The 27,337-nt window shown below is 32.4% G+C and overlaps 1 protein-coding gene across 6 annotated transcripts in view; it reads left to right on the top strand.

Annotated features, from left to right (window-relative positions):
- LOC106467053 (glutamate [NMDA] receptor subunit 1-like) overlaps positions 1 to 27,337 on the top strand; it is a 127,079-nt gene that overhangs the window by 55,439 nt on the left and 44,303 nt on the right. For all 6 annotated transcript variants that reach the window (XR_002612440.1, XM_022395705.1, XM_022395718.1 and 3 more), the window contains 4 exons: positions 14,869 to 15,045; positions 16,214 to 16,314; positions 21,294 to 21,406; positions 21,969 to 22,143. Coding sequence is in view for 5 of the 6 variants with exons in the window: in XM_022395705.1 (XP_022251413.1) it covers positions 14,869 to 15,045; positions 16,214 to 16,314; positions 21,294 to 21,406; positions 21,969 to 22,143 (566 nt within the window). In the remaining variant the exon portion in view is untranslated. The remainder of the gene's footprint in view (positions 1 to 14,868; positions 15,046 to 16,213; positions 16,315 to 21,293; positions 21,407 to 21,968; positions 22,144 to 27,337) is intronic.

Here is a 27,337-nt window from a genome sequence, read left to right as displayed (position 1 = left end):
GTTTAAACAAACAAAAAAAAATAGCAACTATTGTTACAAAAATGTTTTACAAATTATTAGTCAAGTTGTCAGAAGGAAGAGTTTCCTTATTTGAAAATTACAGGCTGTTTCAGTTTTAACAGTAATTAATTATTAACTTATTAATTGTTCAAGATATTATTCTATAGTTAGGCCTAGGAAATTAGCCTTATGTAATCTGTTGGACCTACTTAACCAGCGTACATGTTTACTACGGCAAGAATTTAAAATTGTTAGTATTTCAGTCTTATCTGTTCTCTAATCACTGTAAAAATAAGAGAAATTTCAGTCGCACATTTATATGTATTTTTTTTGTCAACTATACTTATCAAAACTTGCAATATGTTATGGCAGAAGCTAACCTGAATAACATACTTCAATAGGCACAGACCAATAAATTTTTAAACGTACTGAAGTAATTACAGGTTTTCCCAAAGAATGTTTTCAAAAATAAGACACTCTTGATTTACTGTTTCCTTTTACTGGTATTTCGCTTTATTATGACATTATCTGAATATTTTATGTTTTTTTTTTTACCGGATATTCTCTTAAAGCTACACAAGGGCTATCTGAGCTATTTGTTCCTAGTGATAGATTATAGGAAAGGCAGCTAGTCAACAGAACCCACCGCCAACCTTGGGATACACTCATCGAATAGGGAGAGAGGGTCGACCGTTTTTCTTCTAACGTATCCATGGAGTGCGAAGGGCGATTTTGTTTTTGCGGCACTAACCACTAGGCCACGCCCGGCCCATCTAAATAGTTCTTATTTTATACTAACAAAATATCATGCACAATGAAATTAAATAACTAAAACTAAAGTACAAAACAAAAAAGTGAAAATTGTAATGTTTCATTGAGTTAAATCAGCATAAATTAAACGGAAGTGACACAGAACAGACAATACCGTATATTTAAGCCCCCCAGTGGCACAGCGGACTTACAACGCTAGAAAAACCGGGTTTAGATACAAGTGGTAGGCAGAGCATAGATAGCCCATTTTGTAGCTTTGTGCTTAACTACAGACAAATAAACCGTATATTAAATAAATTCCAGCAAATTACGTTAACAAATAACAATTCATATTTATAAGCGTATATAATTTCTACTTTGACTGTTTACTGACGGGCAATATTTGTACCATGGCTCCAGATTATGTGGCATGATTGTGGATGATTTTGCGGTGAAGTTGCATGATAGAAATTAGTATTAATGAGTATCACCACCCAATTTCTAAGTTTCTTAACATAGTTCAATCAGTAGATACAATTCAGGGGTAAATATTTCTGTGTTAGGGAAGAAAATGGGGGATAATAGACGCAAGATTATAGATAATTTACCCATTAATCAAAGTACTAGAAAAAGAAACTAATTGTGAGTGGCTGTCTTTTGTTATATAATAGTGCTTGCTCTGGGTCTTGTTTATTTTTTTCCTTGACCTAAACTGTTGCAATTTTTCAAACTTTCCATTTTAAATTATTTTTAGAAACTTTAAAATGTTTTAAAGGAAGATGTATACTGTTGTAAAGTTGTTCTTTCGTTGGGTTGGTTCTTTTAAATTATTTGGTGAAAGTCCAGTCCACAAAAGGATAAAAAATAGTTTATTTCTTCCCTAACGTTTCTACAAGCTTATACACTGTTGTAATTTATAGGCCTAAGCTTACAAATGATGTTCAAACGGAAATATATAACTAACTAAACTACGACTAAACAGGCTAATCGATCGAGTAACTGAACATAGGAGATAACTAATACTGATCCAGATATTTCGCTTGAACTAAATACTTCACCCAATGACTGCCACCACCAACTGAAAACTAAACACTAGCTGACTGATTCACTACTAGCTTGATAATTGACCGCTCCTCTAGTGTTTATATCTAATGCATAACTTCTAGGTATTTGTCGAAGTAATTAGATTCTTGACGTCAGCTTTTAAACATTGTAGGAATTCTAGGCCTACTTTTATAAAATTTTCAATTTTAACGTTATGCACTATCTAGTTAACATTTAAATTAAAGCACTGAAAATATAGTTTCATTTTATCAGAAGAATTAAAATGCAAACTGAGATTTAACATTGACTATACCATATCATCGCTTATAATCTTAGGTAATTTTTCTAATGCAGTCAACTCTAATTGGATAGTTTAATTAAAATTTATACATCTATATCGCAGTATGTATATCCAAATTTACTGACCAACATTTACCAATGTTTCCAAATCAAAAGCACAACCATATTACTATAGACCAATTTGCCCCAAGTGGCACTGCGTTATGTTTGTAGACTAACAACGCTAGAAACCGGGATTCGATACCCATGGTGGGCGGAACAGACAGAGATAGCCCTTTGAGTAGCTTTGTTCTTAACAACAAACAAACAAACAATGTGGACCAATTTACAAGGAGAGAAGATGTCAGTTACTTTAATCTTAGAAATTTAGTTTACTAAACGTAGATATAAAAAAAAACAATACACGTAAAACTATACTTACTGTTTACAGCGATTAAACACCGCTTTTATATCTCAGTTTTGAAACGTTATGAGAATATTGGCTCACTACTTACGAGATGCAAACATTACATAAACTATACTAGAAAATTCCAAGTTTATTTGCAATGAAACCTAAGAAACACAGTCTCTGGTAATTGAATTTTTAGCCTTGACTGAAAAAAAATAGATATAAATTTATTTGAACCTAAACTTAGTCTATGTGAACATTGTAGGCACTTACATATGATTTCGTGTTCAACTTTTTTCACTATTAGTTAAGCGCAGCATATTTCTCTAATTATTTCATATACGAGGCGGACATATATATTGTTTCAATTAGACCAAGTGTACTTTACAATATGAATTTTTATCATGATTGTCACCTTAATGCACTAATACGAACAAAGAAGCGACACACTGAAGAATGAACCAAGATTATATTTTCATAACATAGTAAATTAACAAATATATTCAATTTAGCAACGAATATACTAGACTATCACAACATTGTATATTTAAAAGACTTATACATCACAGAATATTGTCAACCATACTAAATGCGATGAACGAGAAAAAACTATCTGTATTCGCTGCTTTCGTTTATTTGATTGGTAACTTATGTGCTGTAAGAACCCTTCCTTACAGAAATCAGTTTTTGCTGATTTATAGTCAAATATAAGTTAAATTAATGTAATAAGATGATAAAACCTATTTTATAATCTAAAGCAAAGCAATATATATATATGTGTGTGTGTGTGTGTGTGTGTGTGTATGGATGGAGAATTGGTTTAAAACAAGGGACGAACACGAAAAACGCTCGGTGTGTGGCAGTTTGAAAATCACAATGATGACGGAAGTTTACGAAAAGGCACTGTGATTATAATTAATAATAATTGATTAATGTATGTATATAAAACATAAAAAAAATATTTAAAATAAAAAAATATATAAAAAATATTTTGAAAACACGTTGACACGAAAAAGTAAATCATAAGTAAAGAATTCACAACACGAGCAAACCAATAAAAACACACATCTGGAACCTCTAATAAATCACCAGAGGATAAGGATAAACACAACCTGATAACCAGAGAACAGGGCAAACATGTAACTTGATAACCAAAGGATACGCGTAAACACATAACCTCATAACCAGAAGATAAGGCTAAACATTACTGATCCAATAAATATAACGCCAAATATACGTTTACAACAAAAGATAATATGTAAGATATAACTGGTAATATTTGAGGATTGAAAATCAGAAAACACCGGTTTCTTTTGTACCATGAATGATTCGTTTCAATGTGGATAAAAACCAAACAATCTACATTTTGTTTGCTGTAAAGCACAAAGCTACATAATAAGTTATTTGGGTTCCACCCTCCGCGGGTATCGAAAACCGATTTTTAGCCGATTGACTTACCGCTGAGCAACCAGGGAGGACTACATCAGGATTGGCGTAGTTATTAGATATAGATACAATATTATCCAGAAGTAGAATACGACGCCATTCAGCTTTCCCGCTATATTTACCATACCAATTTTCCTTATCTGTCGGTGAAGTGAATTGTAATATGAAAATATAAAAGCTCACATTTCCAATCAAAATCCTTGAGTTCTATTCTACCCTTTGGAGCAGTGTTAACGTTGTCTCAGCCCAGTTACATAACTGAAATATACGTGCTTACTATATTATTTTGTGGAGAAAGTATATATCAAAGCAGTGAAAAATGATTTATAATATATTTTCAATTGAGAAGAACACAGAATATAAATAATGATTCACAAAATATTAGAAGAATAAGTGATATAATAAATATAATTTTTTTCACTTGTTTTCTATTTTTAGACGCACATTATCAAAAGTTGGACAACTTTCTTTATGAGAAATGTTTACAGGTATATTGAACCAGTTTAATACAAAAACAACTTTCACTGTTGGTATATAAAATTGACACGAGCGAAGCGAGGGGGGATATCAATATCCCCGAACATTCCCGTTGGGAAAATCAGTGAATTTTTCCTTTAAAAATAAATACATGCCACGTTTATAACTGAAGAGGGCTTGTTTGTTTTGAATTTCGCGCAAAGCTACACGAGGGCTATCTGCGCTAGCCGTCCCTAATTTAGCAGTGAAAGACTAGAGGGAAGGCAGCTAGTTATCACCACTCACTGCCAACTCTTGGGCTACTCTTTTGCCAACGAATAGTGGGATTGACCGTCACATAATAACGCCCCCACGGCTGAAAGGGCGAGCACGTTTGGTGTGACGGGGATTCGAACCCGCCACCCGCAGATTACGAGTCGAGCGCCCTAACCATCTGGCCATGCCGGGCCTGAACGACACTGCTAAAGATTATTATACACTCACTGGAAAGGGGAATGTTACACACATTATTTATTTTACCTCTCTTTCTATAGGCGTTAGACTGTTAAAAATCATTATATGTAAAAAGCTTAAATTAAATTGAGTTATGGGCAGATGTTGAAAACATATAACAAAAGAAAAATTAGATGAAAAACATAACCTTATAAGTCAGTTTCTTTGCAATGTTATACTTACCTAAAGTACAATTTGCATATAAAATACGTAATCTTTGTTAATACCTTAGAAGTATATTTTAAGGAAGCTCAATATCCCTATGTTACCACACATACCGACGTAATATACGTCCACTTCTTGAGAAGCTTCGCTGCAATTACACACAGGTGTACTTAAATAGAAAAGTGCAATCATTAGATGTTGTGATAAGAGCGACAGCCGCATTGTTAATATTATAGTTTACATTCTGAAGCGTATGTTACGTTGCAATGTGGAAACTCCACGTTGTTGTGCAAAGTACATATAATACAAAGAAAAATTCTATCTAAAATAATAATAATTCGAATCTTTTTGAGTCAACAATACTAGAACATGGATCACAGATAATATAGATTTAAATAGACAAAAAAAGAGAAAGCTGGAAGTTAAGGGACCTGGAGCGGGTACCAAAAATGTAGGGAAAATATTATTCTTGAATCAGTCATTCGATACCCTCTACGTAATTGGATCTATAACTTCTCTTGGTACCTCCACCTCCTACCTTTCACTCCTTTATCCTGAAGGATTTTCTTTCTCCTTGCGATATATGTTGTAATGTTATTGGTCACTGATTTTTGACACGTTTTATATAGATTAAATGTTCTGCTGACTTTCAATTTCCACAACAAATGGAAATTCGATATTGTTTCAAAATATACAATTTAGTATACAGTGCGGTCTAAAAGTCGTGCATCAATGTAGAAACCTGCCACACAGACCACCTGCGACGCTTCAATGTCATCTACCACGAGTAAAACATTACTGACATTGACGCAGGGTTTTTAGCTGACATCGTATAGACACGGTGCGTGAAATTTTAAAGGAACATAAAGATCTTAGATTCAACGAGCTAGAATGTGTTTAAAGTTTCACTTTAATTTTTGGCCTCTTCGAAAGTTGTCTCTAGAAGATAATCTTTCCGAGAATTTGCTTTATACAGGCGTTCAACAATTACGACGAAATTTAAACAAGAAACGAAGACAATTTGGTGTTGATGTACCACCTTTGAGCTCTATTAGGAATTCGTTATTCAATCCCTACGAATGTGTCGTTTAGGCAACATTAAATTCAAACTTATGTCAATATAATCAGTAGCGTACATAAAATGGAAAAGCAGTAATAAAATGGTAACATAAGATTTCGCGTTGATTGAAAATAATAACAACTTTCTTTTAACAGATTTCTGTCCCCAAGTCCTACATTTATGGAGCAAAGTTACAGGTTTTTTTCTTGAAGCCGTCTTTAGGCTTAGTGATATGTAATAAGTAGAAAGTTTTGAAAAATATTGCAGTGAATTAACACTCGTGAAGAATGTGCTACAGATATAATTACACATTATCTATCATTACAACAATAGTGACATACAGTGTAATATACAGAATTGGAACAACTGAGAAATAATTATATTTATCAACAACGCTGTATACTTATAAAATAGATCGAAGAGAGACGAAATCCTGAAAATGTAGATTAAAACCAGATTAACTTATTATTTTGTTGCCCTTAATTTATCCATTTCATGAGTTTAGAACAGAACAGTTAAAGGCGTTAATTAAGAACTAATAATGGCTCCCATGATGCCATGAAGTGAAAAAACAAAACAAAAAACGTTTACCCCTATGACCAGAGTTTGCTGTCTGTACCAGTATCGGTGGTACTCGGCGTCCAGTACCAGTACTGGTTTATAGTATGTCATATGTTGAAAATAATATGTGTTATCACATGTCCCATCCTTGGAATTTTGAATGAACAACTCCTCTGGTATTTCAGCTTCGCTTTTCACAGAATTATAAATGTTTAATGAGGTAGTTTTGAGTTCAACTTCAGTCGATAAGCGAATCTCACTAAAATCGGCACTAAATGAATTATGGGAAACTGGTGACTCCCACGCTCTGGAAGAGAACTTGAATGTGCCTACGTGACTGATTGCACGTTAGGTAGGTGCGTGTGTGAATAAAAATTAGCATGGCAGTTCAAACTGCGCATGTAACGACGTTTTAGTGAGTTGCATTCAAAATTCAATTAAACTGCTTAATTATCATGGTATACAAACAAACTTGACATCAAACCATAGATAATAAAGCAAATCTTTATATTATATAAGTTTAAAGTTTTAATTATATAAGGAAATATTTAAAAACAACCTCAAATTCCCTTAGTGTGAGAATTTGGATATTTGATATTGAGCGGTCTCCTCTTCTGGGTTTTTTGTCCACCCCCTAGAAAACTACGAAATGTAACGTAAAATATTCTCTATAATTTCATCATCGATATACTGAAGCTATATTTGTATATGCTTCAATCTTATGGGGCTAAAGAGCAATCAATGAAAACTCAGAAACCAATTCCCATGCCTACCTCTGACATGTTCTAATTTACAATTTGCTAATAGATTTCTCTGAGGCCGACTTCTATTACATTTATAACCAATAGAAAGCCTAGATTTTTACTGATTCATTGCCATAGTCGTCATACCACGTGGGCTTACAGATAATTAGAAATTTAATGTGAAAAAACATTTTCCCACCAGAACACACTAGGAAGAATAATTGAATTTCTAACTGCTCAAGTCACATGATAAGATTAGTGTTTGTTTGATTGTTGTTAAGCGCAAAACTACACAATGGGCTATCTGTGCTGCGCCCACCACGGGTATCATAACTTGGTTATTAGCAATGTAAGCCTTCAGCCTTATCGCTGAGCCACTAGTCAACATTTACAGTACTTTCTTTGCTTTAGTTTGTCGGAACTAATATAGTGAACACAAAGACTTTACCTTGTCTAGTCAACATTCACAGTCATTTTTGTGCTTTTGTTTGTCAGAAAAGATATAGTAAGTACTTACATCCAGGCAGATCCAGTATAAGTTTCACTGAACTATTTTTAGTTAGTGAGTGAAATATTAGTCAAGTTTTCGTAGCATTATTTCTGCTGCACTTTAAGATTGCACCTTAAAAATATAACTTATTCCTGCTGATTGTATAGTTAAATATCGTAAGTTTTAAACTTTAAATATGACTTGGGTGTGTTTGCGGTTATGTTAAGATGGCGTGAGAAGCGAAAAAAAAAAAAACAACAGAAAATATGGTAAATGAAAAAAAAAAAAAATCAAAACTCCCAAACAAATAAATCGTTTTATATTAGATGCTTAAACTAAAAAGGAAGGGCCTCAGAATAGAATAAAATTATTGTACGCATATGACTGTGAAACAAAAGCTTTTCAGTTTCTTGGTACGCAATTAAATTATAAATTCTAAGGAAATTCACACTTCTCTTGGTACGCAATTAAATTATAAATTCTATGGAAATTCACACTTCTCTTGGTACGCAATTAAATTATAAGTTCTATGGAAATTCACACTTTCAGTTCTTGGAGAACACATGTAGTTATAATTGCTACACTGCATACTGATATCTTTTTCCCCCTAAATATTTCTTCAATTTCGTGAGTTATTACAGAAACAGAGTAAGTACAATTTCGAAGAGGCCATTTTAACGCACAAATTAAATGAAATACAAAAAAAATATACCGATAAACTTGTACAAATATCGATCGATATTCATATGTCTAGTATTATTGTTTATAAAGCCATATTGTCTGGAGAGTTGTATCATAAAGCATAAAATGTGTTATTTATCGATCACATTTGACAGGCTTTGGCTCATATTACTATCCACAAGGGTTCTGTTCGCGATTACCATTTCTGTTACTTAGCAACGATCTCCTATCGAGGGAGCCACAATTCATCAGCTTATAGGATACAACAGTGGCGCAAGCGTATTACTTCTATTTCGAGAAACTTGTTATGAGTGCTGCGACTCAGCTAGTAACGGCACGTGGCATCGATAGCTCAGTTGAGCCTCAAATGGGATTCTCCAAATGCGAGTACGACGAGACTGTGTGAGACTCAACTGGGGTATTCGAAATCTAAACGCAAACCATAGGAAATGTTTGGTTTGCATTGAGAACCAAATACATGAAATACACATCTTTCTATGCTATGAAAGTGCTATTGTGTTTATATATTTAATACTAGCTTCCGATCACAGTAAACCACCTATTTATATTAACAATAAAAATAAAAACTCAGTAATGTGTATTGCTAAATATATATTTATGTATAGTATTCTTACTTAAAAATATTATAATGCATTGTTTCGTCAGTTCGGAACCCATACTGTTAGCAATATTCTCGGCCGTAAACCCAATAATATGTGATGAAGTTCGGCTAGCTTAGAATATTTCAATTAGTCCTAAATTCATATACTATGCTAACAATGCAAAATATTCTCTATAATGAAAGTATAATAATAAACAATTAAAAATTAGATATATTAAACATTCTAATCAACACTGTTAATGAAAGTAACATTAAAGAAAGTAATTTTTATACAAAACAATTCTACAAATAACATTTTCGCTAATTTAATCACGTCCCTTCAACAATCTTTGAAATCTACTGTCCATTTCAAATAATTATGACAGAATAAGAAATGTACTTGCTTCATAAATATGTAAGTTTCCATCTTTTTATTTTTTGCTTAGAAAAAAAAAAGTCTCTTTCTAACCTTCACGTTGTAATCTGGACGGAATTGTATTTATTTATTTCACCAGAGTCTATCTGAAACTATGCGTTATGTTTACTAACGTATAATTCATACAATAAATAAGCGTATTGTTTATCATACAGATCATTAAAAATATTCGGCGAGTGACATAACTTCTAATTTTGTGGATTTTTTATAATTCTCAACAAGTTAAGCTTTCCAATTCAGACATCATATATAATTGACTACTTTCTACTGTAACTCATGATTAAATACATTAAAGTATTGATTACTTTCTACCATAACCCGTGATTAAATACACGATATTTATTGACTACTTTCTACAATAACCCATGATTAAATACACTATATTTATTGACTACTTTCTACTATAACCCATGATTAAATACACGATATTTATTGACTAATTTCTACTATAACCCATGATTAAATACACTATATTTATTGACTACTTTCTACTATAATCCATGATTAAATACGCTATATGTATTGACTACTTTCTACTATAATCCATGATTAAATACACGATATTTATTGACTACTTTCCACTATAAACCATGATTAAATACACGATATTAATTGACTAATTTATACTATAATCCATGATTAAATACACGATATTTATTGACTACGTTCCACTATAAACCATGATTAAATACACGATATTAATTGACTACTTTCTACTATAATCCATGATTAAATACACGATATTTATTGACTACTTTCCACTATAAACCATGATTAAATACGCGATATTTATTGACTACTTTCCACTATAACTCATATTCCTCATCCATTTGCTGCGAAAACGCGTTCCGCACTTCAGGGCCATGGATGTGGTGTATGAGTGACTTTCATGCCCCATTGGTCGGTCAGACAAGAGTAGTCGAAGAGTTGGCGTTGGGTACTGTTGACTAGTTGCCTTCCCTCTATTATATTACCTCAAAATTAAGGACTGCTCTGCACAGATACCTTATATGTCTCTTTATGTAAAATATTCTGAAACAAACAAATAAACTCCTTTCTTAGCACAGGTGATCCTGGAAATAATAAATGATGCAATCTGTGTTCTAGTCATTTTAAATGACAAGGTGGATTGATAATTTTAAACGTCATATGCTTTTAAAACTCGGATATAGATTTATAAATCCAATATCTTCAACGTTATTCGGGTATTAGAAGAGAAAGGGAAAGCCCTTTTAATACTACAGGGATATTAAGAATTTTTTAATTTTATAAAGACAAGTATGAATTGATTAGGTAGGTATAGTAATACAGAAAGTTTTAATGCTACAAAAAGTATTGAAACAAGAAAGTCAGAACTACAAAAACTGAGTTACTTAAAATAAAAAAATATCATCCCTACTTTCGCAAAACTGTAATTATGTTAGCCTGAGCCAAAGTAGGGATAATTAAAAAAAAAAAGTTTAAGTAACTCAGTTTTTGTAGTTTTGACTTTCTTGTTTCAATACTTTTTGTAGCATTAAAACTTTCTATATTACTATAGCTAGCTAGGTTACGTATATATCGATTCCTGCTTGTCTTTATAAAATTTAAACATTTTTATTATACTTGTTTGTTTCCTTTTATTAGCTGTATTTTTGTGTGCAAATAATACCAAGCGTGGGGCGCGCGTATACTCGATTCGATTTTATTACTCATCAGCATCTCTATCAACCTACCCTCAAATCTAATTATACACCCAAAGTAGCACATCGTTCGTTTCATATATATATATATATACTAGTATTCTTTCCGGTACAAGAAAGGAATCATTGGGACCCCAGACGGAAGAGTTCTGTGAAATAATTAAAGCGAGAAGATTCGTCATTTTTTTCTGTAACTTTGTCTGGGAAAGTCATTTACTCACTTACTTAGATGAAAATTCGTTGATATAGTGAATTTTTGATTCACTCCATCTTTAGGCGACTTTATAAGTATAATAAGCTTTAGTTTTGCCTAGCCAATACTGTGAAATAGTCATTGTTAATATTCAGATATTTTAAAGGTGCTTTTAAACGAGCGATTTTATGGCCGTCGTTTTGTGTCAGCAAGATCCCTACTATTAAGTACTACCGTACGTAATGATTTTAAAACACTTTTAATGGGATGAAAAACAACAAGTTTAAAAAATTAAACGAGGGCTTCAACTGCTGAATATCGAACAACTGTTGTGTTATTTATTATTCATGATTGTTAAGCACGTGACTGTCCTAAAGTTAGCCATTACTTTGTCCACAACTCTACTAGTTAAGTACATATTTAATGAAACTATCTTCTCGCTTGCTGGCTTATCTGCAAAAGCTTTGTTTCACAGAGCCTCTTAGTAAAAAACAACAAACGATTTTAATCAACGTTTGGTTACACAAAAAACTGGTTTTGATCTACCACGGTAATAATTTCCTTAACGTGTAGTCCACCTCATTTTAAGCCTCAAAAACAGTACCAAATCACCATAGGGTGGTTTAGATTTCACATAAATACAGTTGACGATTTCCTATGACAATGATGTATAAAATATTGAATTTGGCTGGCTTATTCGTTCTAGTCTTTCGTCAGCTTTAAGCGTTTCCAAAACATTGTGTGAGCATTACAATCAATAACAATATTACTGCATAACTATTTTAATAGCCGAAAGCTGACAAAGTATTGGAAATCGATAGTCTTCAACTCTAATTTGAAATCTGAAATGAATAAATTAAAATAAATGAGATAAAATACATTTGTAGTTTATGTGATTTTTATCACAAATATTACTACGTATTTTGAAAGAATGAGTACCTAAATCTGACAGAAAATACGAAACAATAAGTATTTGGAACTAGAAGGATATTGCTCTAAAGAGTGGTATATGTTTGTTTATGTGTAAAAAATGGATATTAAAACATTTAATACAAAAGTTATATTTCCAAACGCATTTTAAGGTTGTGGTCATAAATAAACGTCTGGTTTTTCATTTCCTCGAAATTTCTTCTAATACATTATTTAGGTACAAATATACTACTTTAAAAGGTTAACGTATGCTCGTTGTTTATTAATTATTGTTGTAGTAATGCTAGGAAGATACAGGCTAGAATGAACGAGCATAAATGCGACTATCAACAGTTAAACATTATTTTTTTGATCATACATACGAAAAAACAAACCTTGGTTATAATAACAATTCCGGTAAGATTATACCTATCTTTTCTCTGTTTTTGAGCGTCAAATGGCAAAATATTTCAAACCACGCAAAATCTGTGTTCATAACTTAACCAGGGAAATTTAGTGCTTAAATTGCCATACACTTAATACAAAACACTGTGCTATGTAGTTGGGGATCTGTTAGTTTAGCCTTTGTAATATATTAAATCTTCAAGGCTAGTTCTTTCTATATGAAAACATTATATTACTCTAACGTAGGTGATTTTTAAATCTCACAGTACTCTCCAAAACGATACGTATTTGTTTGATTTAAAGAGTATTAAACACCAGTAAAAGTAAATCATTGTGCTTTGTTGTTTGATTTGTATTTTTCTTCAAATAATTTAGTGATTGTTTTTTTTTATTTAATTTATTGCACTGTTTGCTGGTCCTGCTAAGCGTTATCTAAGATGAAATATTCTAAACAAATTTAATTTTAATGAACTGAATAATTAATTGAAAAATACAATAACAACTTCTACAATAGACAACTTCTGACCTAAACTATTACAACGTTTTGACCCATAGTATCCAGTCGTCATCAGGCAGGAGTTACGTTCAAAAATGCAGTTGAATTCCATAGAACGTTAGACTCGTGACGATGAGTTTGTAGGTGGGACAATAGACAACTTCAGACCTAAACTATTACAACGTTTTGACCCATAGTATCCAGTCGTCATCAGGCAGGAGTTACGTTCAAAAATGCAGTTGAATTCCATAGAACGTTAGACTCGTGACGATGAGTTTGTAGGTGGGGTTAAGGTAGCTTGGTTAGTTAGTTCGTTTTGTAATTAAGCACAAAGCTACACAATGGGCTATCTATGCTCTGCCCACCACGGGTATCGAAACCCGGTTTCTGGCGTTGTAAGTCCGCAGATATACCGCTGTGCCACTGGGGGTAGTTGTTTTAGTAAAATGAAGTGAATAAAATATTGATATAGATAAAAAGAGGTTCCTGGATATTTATTTGACTTTGGTGACTTTGTCATTAGTACTTCAGCTGATTTTCTTCCGCTGATGTCTGGTTTTCTTTGGATGATTTCTACATTGTTCTCAGTGATAATATAGTTTTGTTTCTTTAAGACGTTTAAAACCACGTGAGGGCCCTTTATGATGTTCAGTTAGTCTGAGGTTAATTTATAATTATCTGTCGGTTTCTTGAATATGAACTGTTTACATGAATTGCATTTGATTTTAAAAATATATGATTATATTGTTTATATTTTCAGTGAGGTAATAGTTAGTAATAAGGTTCTTGATTTTAATACCTGGCTTTTGTAAGATTATGGATATTATGTTGATGTTATGTTTTTTTGTGAGTCTTTTTCATAATCCTGTTATGTTTTCGCTGATATTTTCGACATGAGGAATTGTAGTGGCGATAAAGTTGAAGTTGTTTTCATCTTTACATGAATTTCCAATTGAGGTGTTGTTCCGAGTTTGTTACTTTTCTATAAAATATAATCTCAAATCTTGATTGTTTTCTCCTTACAACAGATACTAGGAACCTTGAAATGTATTATATTGTTACGTCTCTGGTCGTTTGTTAATTTCCCGTATAAATTCTTTCCGAAGAACTTCAGAGCATCAATATCAATTCCAACATGTCAGCCCCTGCCATCACAGTTTTTAAGGCTAAAGTCACCTGAACGAAATTTGATGAACCATCGTTGACACTTAACTTTTTTGATATTCTTTGTGGTTACACAGGCGTTGTTTCCCTTCTTGTATTTAAACAGCATTACATGCCGAATGTGTATATCTCATCATGTGCCATCACTATAAAGGATTAGAGTATACTACACTTCACACATTATATTAGGCTACACTAACATGACGTTTAGGCGGTTTTTTGGAGGGTGGTTAATGAAAGTGTTCCAAAACGCGACATTGATTTCTTAACAACCTAATATATACACCATTTCTTACATTTGTATTTTTGGAAAACTGTATAGAGATTTCTACTGAATGATTTTTTTATCGCTCTATTATCTAGATGGTGTTATTTTTTGTTTCAGAATCTTCATGCATCCTTTCTTCGGACAGTCCCCCCTTACTCCCACCAAGCAGACGTGTGGATAGAGCTTCTGAAGTTTCTTCATTATAAGTGTGTCGTCTTCATACATAGTTCAGATAATAACGGAAGGTACACCTTGGGCAGGTTCCAGAATTTAGCAGATAAAGCCAAGATTAAGGTTTGTCAATAAAAGTTATAAAAAATACACAGGAGAAAAATAAAGCTCAGATTAAAGTCTATCGGTAAAACTTTGCATAAAATTGTCAAAATTTAAACTTGGGAATATAATTACCAGATAAAACCAGTTCAGTAAGAAAACAATTGTTCTCCTCTGTAAGCCTAAAATGTACACTGATGTTAAATACAAATGTTATATATTTGAATTAGAAAATCAATAACCCGGGACATGGAGATTCCCAATTCACCCATAAAAAAATAGGAAATTATACCATCCAAAAGCACTAGCGGGTTATAATTTTTGTGTTTTGTTATTCATCCAATTTGTGACCCTACGTGATTTCTTAATATGACCAATTACATATCTGAATAACGTAATAACTATAAAAAAACATAAGTGAAATTCCTTGAATTTATTCCAAACCAAATTTGAATGTCATCTATACTACAAAACGTCGTTTATTTCTATGTTTTTACATCTTCCCCAAATCTGATCTCCATGAAATTTAAGGTGTTCTTGGGTGTTTGTTTAAGCGCGAGTATCTTTGCTACTTTATACTAAGACTCTCACAACTGTTTGGTATTCTAAGACTTTACTTCTCCAAATAGGAAAGGATTATATTCAGTTGAAATTACATCTCTTATAACGATTTTACTTTCCTCATTAAGACTTAATGAAAAGAAGAAAAAACAAGGAAGTTTCTCATAAGTAGAAATACAATCACAACTTTTGCTTGGTAATTTTACTCTTCCATATAGAAATGTTCTGCAAGAAAGGGATTACACTGAGTTGAAATTAGATTCTTATAACGACTTTAATTTTCTTGGTGAGAATTTCGATTAGTAAGAGAAGGAAGTTCCTCATAAGCTAAAATAAAATTATATTCTTTATTATATAATAAAATAACTCTCATATACCAGTTGGAATGAGATTTTTCTATCGGAAAGTTCTTTAGTTGTGATCATTGATGTAGATGTAAACCAAAGTACTTTCTGTTTAAATCATAAACACTGAAATACGATTTTATAGACATATTTTTAGTTCAATATATTTTGAAATATATGTTTTCAACTTCCAAATTCAGAGTCCAAAATCTTGATATAAAACAGATAATCCTTAAATTTTTATATCCTGTGACAGTTTAATTTTTTACTTTTTTTTTTTCCAGCTGGACGATGTCATCGAATACGAACCTGGATTTACAGACATCATTCAGGATTTGGAAAAAACTAAAGATTTGCATTGTAGAGTGTTTATTTTGTATGCAAAGTACGTTAATATTTAGATCACTATAATAGCGATTAATAATTTATAACTTTTAAATGTAAAGTTAGCAAACTGAAGTCGGGTTTACTATGCGGAACGATTACCAAAACTGAAGGCGGTTAATGTTATCTAGAGCAGAAAACATAGTTACTCCATCCACATTCTACTCTGTACTCTGTAGTTGTGATGAAATCAATTACATATTACATTAGACTAACACATACTGAACACAGTAATGTAATATCACGCATAGCTATGAACAAGAGGCAATGTTTCGTCGCCAGTTGACCAACATCAAGATTCTTCTATAGCTAACCAGTCAAAATTAAACAGCATGGGAACATGAGTTTGTGATAATTTATATCCTTCTATATGCTAAACTCGTTTTTATAATATTGTTTTTATTTTCATTAAAAACTTTTTTAATAGTTTTAAAAAGGGTGACTTTCAATTTAATATTATTCAATGTTATAGGCAGAGCACAATCCAAAAGAAAATACATTATATAAAAGATACAAGTTCGAAACAACAAGTTAAAAACGTGAATAACTGAAATAATGAACATTCGACGAGACAGCTGAGTGAAATTTACAACTATGAGATCCTGAAAGCCGTAAAAATACTGGGCAAAAGTGTTCTTTAGAAATTATCAAGTTTTTAATTTCCCTAAAACTAGATATATTATTTCTCTACTTTCACAATTGACGTTCCGAATTTTCAATAGCACATAATTTTTTACGTCTAAAACTTTAGAATGTACCCATTTAGGCGATAGGCCTGATCTTATTTTCCAATAATACAAGGGACTAATGCTGCCATTATTTTTCTTGTAGATTTAATACCTCAATATTACAAATAAATATGATAATTGTGTCCAACAGGTGACTTTTTATAAATGGGGGAAGTACTATCAGGTCTGACTTGAAATCCAAGAATGGATTGAGGAAATAAGAAATGGTCACAAAGTACTGAAAACAATTTTTGTGACAAACATATCTTATGAATGGAATTATGAATTTTTTCATAATACGTGAGTAAAACAGTTAACTTAGAGAATGCTAGATCATTTGTATTATAATACTAGAATGGTTTTATCCATTCGTCATTTCCAGAAGCCTCATCATCCTCATAGTCTATTATGAACTCTTTTGTACCAGTGACCTGCTTGCATCTTGCACAGAGATGTTAACTGTATACCATTTTGAGAAAGTACAGCATGCACCACAGGTGGTTTCTCCATCTGATCGATGACCATAATTGTTTTCCAAAGCTGTTTCTACCACTTTGATAATAATCCAATTCCAACAGGACTTGGGATTTCTGGGCGTGCATTGAGCTACTGCTTCCAAATTATTGCTTCCTTGTTTGTAGTTAAGCGCAAAGCTACACAATGGGCTATTTGTTTTGTGCCACTACGGTATCGAAACCCGATTTTTAGCGTTTTAAGCCTTCAAACCTACCACTGAGCCAGTAGGGGGGGTCGATAAAGTTTAAACATTGTCATGCTTAATTAACAGGAATTTCGGTTCTAAGATCTACAAGGCTTCTGCCCTTAATTAAATGATAATGTTTTAGATAAAATTTAGAGCTTTTTGTGAGCAACTTACAAGACCTATAAATAAAACGTCTGAAACGCTGAATCTGCTTGAAGAGATCGATTGACATCTCTAATAGTTTCCTAGTTCTTGGAACGTAAACTAAAATGATGTATTCATCTTGATGATCTTCAAGGTAGTTTGTAACTCGTACAACGTTTATTTCCAGTAGAAATCATATGCAGGTTCTTTAACGATTGTACGACTGATGCGAATTATAGTCGAATGTTTTATTTCTGTATTACCTAATGATTTCTTCCAAGTCTATACTTTTTTTTTGAAATCATATAGTTTCAACACCTTAGAATGAACAAATAGTGTTCCTCATGCAATGAAATAGCTTGGAATAGACATTAGACCCAATAGACATTAGAACCAATAAACATTAGACCCAATAGACATTAGACCCAATAGACTTTAGAATCAATAGACATTAGAAACAATAGAATGATAGGCATCCCCACTAGCCGCATTGTTGGCAGTTACACATTCTGATTTGGGGGTCTTGTGTACTCATGACAGCAGGATATATGTGGTTAACCTTCTACAGTAACAAGTTCTGTTCTGAAAATTACCAGAACTCTGGTTGCTTGTTTAGCTTTAGCTATCTGTCTCAGCACCTATGTAATGAAACACGTTATCTTAACACAGTAGTAAATTAACAAACAGTGTGCTTACAAATCGTTGTTTGTTAATTTACTGCTATTGTTTCGGATTTTTTTTATCCGCACACAGTTCAACAGCTAGTGTCAGTGGTTCTCTGTAGGTAGTTGTTTGTCTTCATGCAGAAGATACATTAGGCTTCACGTACACGAATCTTACTAGATGCTTGTCTAATTGATTTTTTTATTCTCTAAGCTCATCGACACTCTGGATCACAGGTTTGCTATGCTGCATTTTCAGTTGAGGCGAAGTCTCTTTCCATTGTGAATCATCTTGTGTGATTGAAGATTTCAGTTTGACATTTAGACTCTTGAGAAATGTCTGAAAATTAGTTTTCTTTGGCAACTGTCTTGCTTTAATAGTATCCTCCCATAACTCAAGATCTTTTAGGGATACCAACTTATGATCATCACGATCCTAGTTAACTATAACACAGTGAATCTATGAGGAACGTTTCAACTGGCATCTTGCTCAAACAATTGTCATATGTGTCTTTACGTTGCAGAACTTTCTGCATTGTGTATTGCCTAAAAGAAAATATAAATAAAACAGAAAATTAATGCGATACATATAATACAAAAGTTTAAGAATATATATATATATGTGTGTGTGTGTGTAAAACAGAAGACTCATGAGATAGATATAACACAAAAGATTAAGAAAATTAAGGATAACCAATATATTCACCTAATGCCAGATTCATAAATTGCCCGAAGCAAAATGCGTGACAACAATGGTACAGTTGATTAGGCAGTGTGAGGAGGAGTCAGAATTGATATTGATAAAGAAAAAGTTGAAAAATCGTATCGTCATTTGCAGTCAGGACAGCTCCAAGCATATAACAACATATTTTACAGTTGTACATACCTTAAAACAAACAGGGTTCTCAGTGGCACGAAGTTCTTACTTCGATACATTATGCTAAGAAGTTAGTACAATCGTTTGAGAATAGGGTCCTGGTAACAATTTTTAATATTAAAGTTTCTTTACAGTTAGTAGTATAAGTGTATTTACTTTATTTTTTTAGTCGTCTTAATGGAAACACGTAGGTGTACAAACAACTACTATAAGTTATTATATATCTTATACCGAAATGCAGAATCTACATTCAAACAGCATGGTACACCATGTGCTTGGAGTCAATTCAATTAGATATTAAAAACGTAAGGCAATATTTTGATGTTGCCTTTCTTAACGGTTGCAGTACTGTATTGAGACGAGTATATTATATATAATATAGATATTCATACTAAATTTGGTATCAGCGCTGAGGTAAGCTGGAGTCAATCCTAATAGGATGATTAATATTTTAATTAGATATTGGATTCCTTTGAACGCAAGAACTCATAAAAGTTTCAACAACCTTATTTTAACCCAAGAACATTCTATATCGAAATATTGTTCATGAAGAAACATGCAGATATAAAAGATAAACATTAAAGATAATGTAACAATCGAGTACTAAGAATTTTAAGTTTGGTTTGGAATTATCACACATTGACACTAAAGTAATTTCATAATGTTGCACTATATTAGTACTAAAAATGTTAAGTTTGGTTTGGAATTATCACATATTGACATTAAAGTAATTTCATAATTTTGCAGTATATTAGTACTAAAAATGTTACGTTTGGTTTGGAATTATCACATATTGACACTAAAGTAATTTCATAATTTTGCAGTATATTAGTTTTAATTGAAGGGAATGATGTGCAACAGTAGGAATTTTTGAATGTTCATTTGCTATTAAATATTCACTCTCTGTTGTTCTATGCGTATCTGCATTTCCCTACTTTTTAAATGTTGACTGACATTTATAACAAACTGTACCCCTATTCATATAGTTTCCTCATTAAAAGCCATTGTTTGACAGTGTTATAATATATATTTGTAATTTAGAGCTCTTGAAGCACAAGGACATTATTGATAGCATGAACGCTCCGATATATCCGCTGCTCATGAACTAATTAGTACACTACAGGTATATTCATAATTCCGAATCTGCTCTTATTGTGTATTCTACTCGTCAAATTTGACCATCTTTATTTCTCTTTATCTATCTCTATGTTATAAATAAACTAGCATTACTTATAACAATCTTATTAAGACCATTAGGTCTGCCTTGAAAGGGATTATGTTAATAAGAAACTAATAACAATGAACTAGTATATGTTCGATATTGCACATCATAATATAGGTTTTTTTACCACTGTTTTTGTAGACGTTGTCATGATTTTGCGAAACTTTATAGTTCCTGAAGTTAGGTCTCCACTATTTCTAACTTTGCGATATATTATCTCAATTGATATTTCAGTTTGAAAGTTTCTGTAGTCTTTAGATTCTTCAGAAAACGTTGTTTCGTCAACACACATAAAAATAGCTAACTTGAGTAATCGTCTATAAACATTTCACAAAAAAGGATGCTTTTAATTTTACAGACTTTTAGAGCTGCATTATTACAAGTGCGGTAAAGACATTTTAATTTAAAAAATAAAAATCAGTAGCTCGCGATTGTCGTAAAACTAGAATTTCGAAAGTATCATTAAGCATAGTTTTCTGTTTCCTAAAAATACCTACTTTTCTTCGATTGTGCTGTAATTGCTCATTCAATGCTAGAAACGTGGGCATGTTTCATTCTTTAGATTTTGGTTACATTTTGTACTTTACACCGGAACCGGAACTGTTTTATGTGTTTTGAGTTTGCATATTTCTCTATACACTTAGCACTGAAGATGCTGAATCAATTTTTCGTGAAGTGGAACAACTGAAAATGACTAGTTCTGGATTCATCTGGATCGTTTCTGAGCAGGTCCTAATGGCACCTAATAAACCAGATGGTAAGGAGAATATATCGTCATCTTCTAGCAAAAAATACTAAGCCTGATCTATCATTTGTAACAGATACAATAAAACATTAGAAAATCGAGTACTGGTGATCATAAACATAACTGTGACTGAAAATTTGTGGGTTAGAAACATTTAATATCATGAACGAATAAGTAAAACCATTTCAATTCGTTAATATTAAACATTTCAACTGATAATGCTAGTGATAAGTGATAATTTAAGTCAAGACTTTTGAAGCATAATGCAAGATCTTATGTATTATGTAGATTATAGTCGCTGCTGTTCATTTAAAGAAGGCCACTAAGATGTTATGTATTCAGTGCTATCTGAGACACTCAATTCATCTTCTTTAAAAGAATACTTGTTCCTTGCTTTTTTTCTCATTGTTGCATGGGAAATTATTTGTTTTACAAACAGTGACAAAATAATTCGTCTCTCTTCTGTAATGTTAAAAAATATACAGTAGGAATCCCGATGCTTCATCTTTATTTTTACCTTAAAATATTTTCGAATACTGGAAAAAATAGCTACGAAAAAAATATTTATTTTCAGGTATATTAGCACTCACGTTGGTCAATGCCTTAGATGTGAAAGGCCACATCCGTGATAGTATTTACATCATTGGATATGGCTTAGGAGAGCTGATCACTAAAGAAAACATCACGAGTGCCCCAGATAGTTGTGGGACTGTCGGAAGAGCTTGGGAAACTGGAAAAAAATTTGTAGAGTAAGTGTTCTGTTTAATATAAACCAAATTTTAAAACAATATTTTTAAACGTACGTGCTGCATACATCATAAAGTCCTCTATCTTATTATTTCATATTAAGTACGTAATTACCAATAGGATTTCTGATATTAATTGTTTTTCTTAAAAGCCTCACCGAGAAAATGAGAATCAACTCATTGTTATTTTCTTATTTGATGCACATACCTGTGGCATATATTTTGGAAACCTTTCAGACTTATCAAGATATTACAGAAAATACAACAAATTATGTTATTTATTCGTAAAACAGACGTAGACTAAATTTCGTAAAGGATCAAAGCTCTATTTTATTTATTTTTTTACAATAATTCTTTGCACTCTGGTTAATTTCTGATTTTACTTAATTTTGTTTACCCTAGAGATGTGCCATTACCATGTGCTGGCAAAGAACATCTGGCATAAGCTGATTTATCAAACCACTTGATAATGCAGTGGGTCTGCACAATAACCAAAATACAACAAAACGGAATTATCACTAAAATATTAAATTGATATTTAACTTCCAAATGGGAAGAAACATACACGAGATTGTAAAATGAACTAACATCAATTGGTGTTGCTATTTTTTATTACACACCAGAATTGAGTGTAATTAATTAATTTCGAGGAAATAGCTTGGTAAGTGGATTCTGTTGATGTTGTGAATGTTGCCTGACAGACAGCTGTCGGTGGACTTACTATTTATATTTACTCATTAGTAAAAACATAAGCTTTCTCCATCAAAAGCAACTTTGATTTAATACAGAAACAAATTGCAGGTTTTAACATTTCGAACGAGTAGAGGCAGTACAATACTACAGAGAGTTATAATCTTAAAACTCAATTTATAATACATCACTAATCTATAACATTGTATTATTCTGTGTTCGTTTTACATCACTAATCCATCAGATTGTATAATCCTGTGTTCGTATGATGGGATTCACTAAACCCTTACATTGTATCAATAACACTCTTGGTCCGTGCTTAATTAATCATCAAGTAATTGTTGAATCCAGTCATGTGACAGTAGATAAGGGGTACAATGCCACTATATGTCTCTTTGACATCACTTTATTAGTTTCAACCATGTGGCTGACATGCTGGATTTATGTGTTGCAATAGAGAAGATAAAACTGGGAGCTAATTCAATCAAAGTTTAATTAAGACAACTGAACACTTCTAACAGCATTCCAAAGGATATGTAATCTAGTAGTTATGAACTCTGACTGGAAATGACAGTACGATTTTTAATTATTATTTTTTATCAATATCAATTCTGACTCCTCCTCAGACTGCCTGATCAACTGTACCATTTTGTCACGCATTTTGCTTCGGGCAATTTATGAATCTGGCATCAGGTGAATATGTTGGTTCTCCTTAACAAAGATCATCTTATGCTATAGACAAGGAAATGGTACTGAAAAACTTGATATCAGGTTGAAAACAAATAGAAACATCCAGGAAGCCATTTGGTAAAAAGTATGAAAACAAAACAAAACCCGAGCAACAACAGAGGACAATACTTCAATAGATCCAGAGCAGTCTGTGAATCAATTGTCAAGATGGCATCCGGCATTGATATAACACCCACTGTTTTGTGAAATCAAATGTGATTTTGAGGGATTTGATTAAGTATTTTTAGGATTAGAGACAGTACTATGGCTGGATGTGAATGCTCTAGTTTACAAGAATAGTGCCAAACAACCAAAGAAAATATATGTTATAATGAACCAATCATGAAGTTTAACACAATTAGTGGACGTGGCCTAATACACTAATAGGGGATGCAATCTAATAATTTAAGGTGTTTAGAAATGAGAGTTTGAAATTATTCCCAAATTCAACGTAGGACGTGATGCTATGGTGTTGTTTGTCGAGATATGTTAACAATGAATTCGGCCCGACATGACCAGGTGGCCAGGGCGCTCGACTAACAATCTGCGGGTCGCGGGTTCGAATCCCCGTCCCACCAAACATGCTCGCCCTTTCAGCCGTGGGTGCGTTATAATGTGACGGTCAATTCCACTATTCGTGAGTAAAAGAGTAGCCCAAGAGTTGGTGGTGGGTGGTGATGACTAGCTGCCTTCCCTCTAGTCTTACACTGCTAAATTAGGGACGGCTGGCGCAGATAGCCCTCGTGTAGCTTTGCACGAAATTCAAAACAAGCAAACAAACAATGAATTAACCTCATCCTTATTGTAAAATAACACAAAAGTTTAATCTACATATCTTGTGTAATATAAAGGTTTGATTTCATTTGGACAATTGGCCAGCCATTGCTTTTCATGTTGATTAGCCCCCGCCCCCCCTAGGGACAGTTTGCTAGTCAGGAAATCTAGTTTATTTGATTTGCTTATAGAAATTAAAACAGTCATGTACTGTGTGTATTTGAGATCATTTCAAACTCTAATTTCTAGACCTCCCAGTGGTACAGCGGTACGTCTATGGACTTAGAGCGCTAGAAACAAGGTTTCGATACTCGTGATGAGCAGAGCACATATAGCTCATTGTGTAGCTTTGTGCTTAACTTCTAGCAAACAAACTCATTTCTAGACACTACAGTTCAACAAAATGCTTCGGGTTTCGCTTTTTAATTACTTTCATAAACAGAACAAACACAGGTCTTTATTATAACTATGAAAGCCTTATACTAGAATTGATTAAACATAACTTTACTAAGGTTTAACGACTCAAGCATATACAATTTATGGTAATTTAACGTACTTTGGACTTGAATTGTCAAACAATAGTCAGTTTCTTGGAACAAAAAATATTTTCCTATTACAGTTATTGACGAAAATGTCAAAACAAAGGTACTAAGGAAGTTAAATAATGTTAATAACATTTTTCTAAATCAAAAATCGATAAACGTTCGATAAGTATCACTCTCACGTATCTAGGTAGTAAATCCTTATCATTAAAGTGTAAAATAGTGCAATTGTTTAATAAGATATATCTTCAAATACACCTTAGATGTGTATATACAAACTTCTTTAGAATAACACTCTCACGTATCTAGGTAGTAAATCCTTATCATTAAAGTGTAAAATAGTGCAATTGTTTAATAAGATATATCTTCAAATACACCTTAGATGTGTATATACAAACTTCTTTAGAATAACACTCTCACGTATCTAGGTAGTAAATCCTTACCATTAAAGTGTAAAATAGTGCAATTGTTTAATAAGATATATCTTCAAATACACCTTAGATGTGTATATACAAACTTCTTTAGAATAATAAACTTCTTCCCATTCAAAACAAAATAAATGAAATACAGCAACCCCTTGTCGTCTATAAATGCGTCCTCTCTGTTTGAAAGGCTACCTTGGGTCCACTACCAGATGTCTCCAATAAAGGATTGGATACCATTGTATTTCTTCCATCTATAACAACTCGCGTGTTTTACATCATTCTATGGAATGTGACTGTGATATTACATTACACTAAATCACAAAGAGTCTCTGGCCATTGAAACCTTCCAACTGGAAATAAAGGTCATAGAGAACTCTTTTAACAGGTTAATTAGAATATAAGGTTTGAAAAACGTTTTCACGCACAGCAAGACAGATAGACAAGAAAAAAAGCATGATATTTTAACAACGATTGTTTCAATTGAAAAAAATGCTTTCAATACACGTCAGCGTAAAATAACTTCATTAAACAATGAGCAGCTTGTTTAATACGGAAAAAAGTTATATATCAATACTCTATAATATTGAATCAGTGCAGTAATTCAAAATAAATTAAATAGGTTTTTAACATAAATCAGCTTATAATACAAAAATAAATTGCATAATATAAGATATAAAACATAAACTACTTTTAAAGTGTAAACAAATAATAACGTTTCAGTTTTATCATTGTACCAATGATGAAAACGTTTGACAAGAAAAACCTTTAACAGTGAAAATTCACAGCATTTTAGTTGTAAATTAAAATAATCTGATGAATAATATGAATAAGTCACTTTCAGAAAGGGAACCTTTTATTATTATGGGCGAGTTTGGAGTTACTAAAAAAAGAATAATATTTCGTATAATAAGAGGTCGCTCCTTTGCAAATCACACATAGAAGGTAAAGGTATACCATATCTAAAACTCACTATAAAGGACCTTTAAATTTAGTGGAGAAAAATAACAACGTTTTGTAATATTTCAGATTGATCCTACATGAATCGAACACTAATGAAGAAGATACACTATGCAGAACATATTGTATAGTATTTTTATTGTTAATGAAGAAGAAGAGTACTATTTAATGCTATTATACATCGATACTTTATGACTCGAAAATTAATGGTAAAAACATACTATTTGAGATTGACGTATAAAAAGAAAACACAATATGTGGCAGATATACGATTAGTGAATGAAGAAGAATAATCTATTTTGCATGTCTAGATCTTGTAACTACTTTATTTCCGGGAACTTGTAATCTGGAATCTGATGGAATGACAAGGAAAGTTGTAGTTTCCCAGCTAGTTTCATTGGTTAGAAATCCAGTGACATGATTGTGGTCCCAGGACGAGCTACTACTTCTCTAGACTCAAGGATAAGTCCATCTGTAGTATCAGATAGAGCTAGCATGTTGGATGATGCTTCCAGCAGAATATTCTTCTCCATAGGCCCAATGTTTACTCCCTGATAATGTCAAACAACGTGTAATCTTACATAGTCAGAACTCGAGTGTCAAGCATTAGAGTAAACTGAATGAGATTGAAATTTCTAGCAAGTCCAACTGAAAGAAAATAGTCAGAAATATCATGTATTAAATTTTACATGACAAGCGTATAGATTGAAAATACTTGGTTAACGTGAATTCTGCTTATGTGTCTTCCACCGTTGTCTTGTTTCCATGGCAACAGAACCCAGTTCCTATGGATAATTGGGAAGTGGGGTTAAGTTGTTGATATTGGTTCCTACTTTCTGCCTTAGGCCATACACAGATAGTCCACAATAGTGTGTATACTAAGTGCAACATATACCAAAAAATAAATGTTAAGAAATATTCATCAAAACGGCATACATATGAAATACTACAATCTACGTGACCGAACATCTCACAAAAAAATCTAATAAAACACTGAGTAACACCAAATTTACTTTCAGTACGACACACAGGATACTGATGGTAGATTTCAGTTTCTTCAGAAAATTTCACCAACTCATG

This window comes from Limulus polyphemus, unplaced genomic scaffold (genome assembly GCF_000517525.1).
Source record: "Limulus polyphemus unplaced genomic scaffold, Limulus_polyphemus-2.1.2 Scaffold77, whole genome shotgun sequence".
Classification (NCBI taxonomy): domain Eukaryota; kingdom Metazoa; phylum Arthropoda; class Merostomata; order Xiphosura; family Limulidae; genus Limulus; species Limulus polyphemus.
This window is presented reverse-complemented; position numbering and strand designations above follow the sequence as displayed.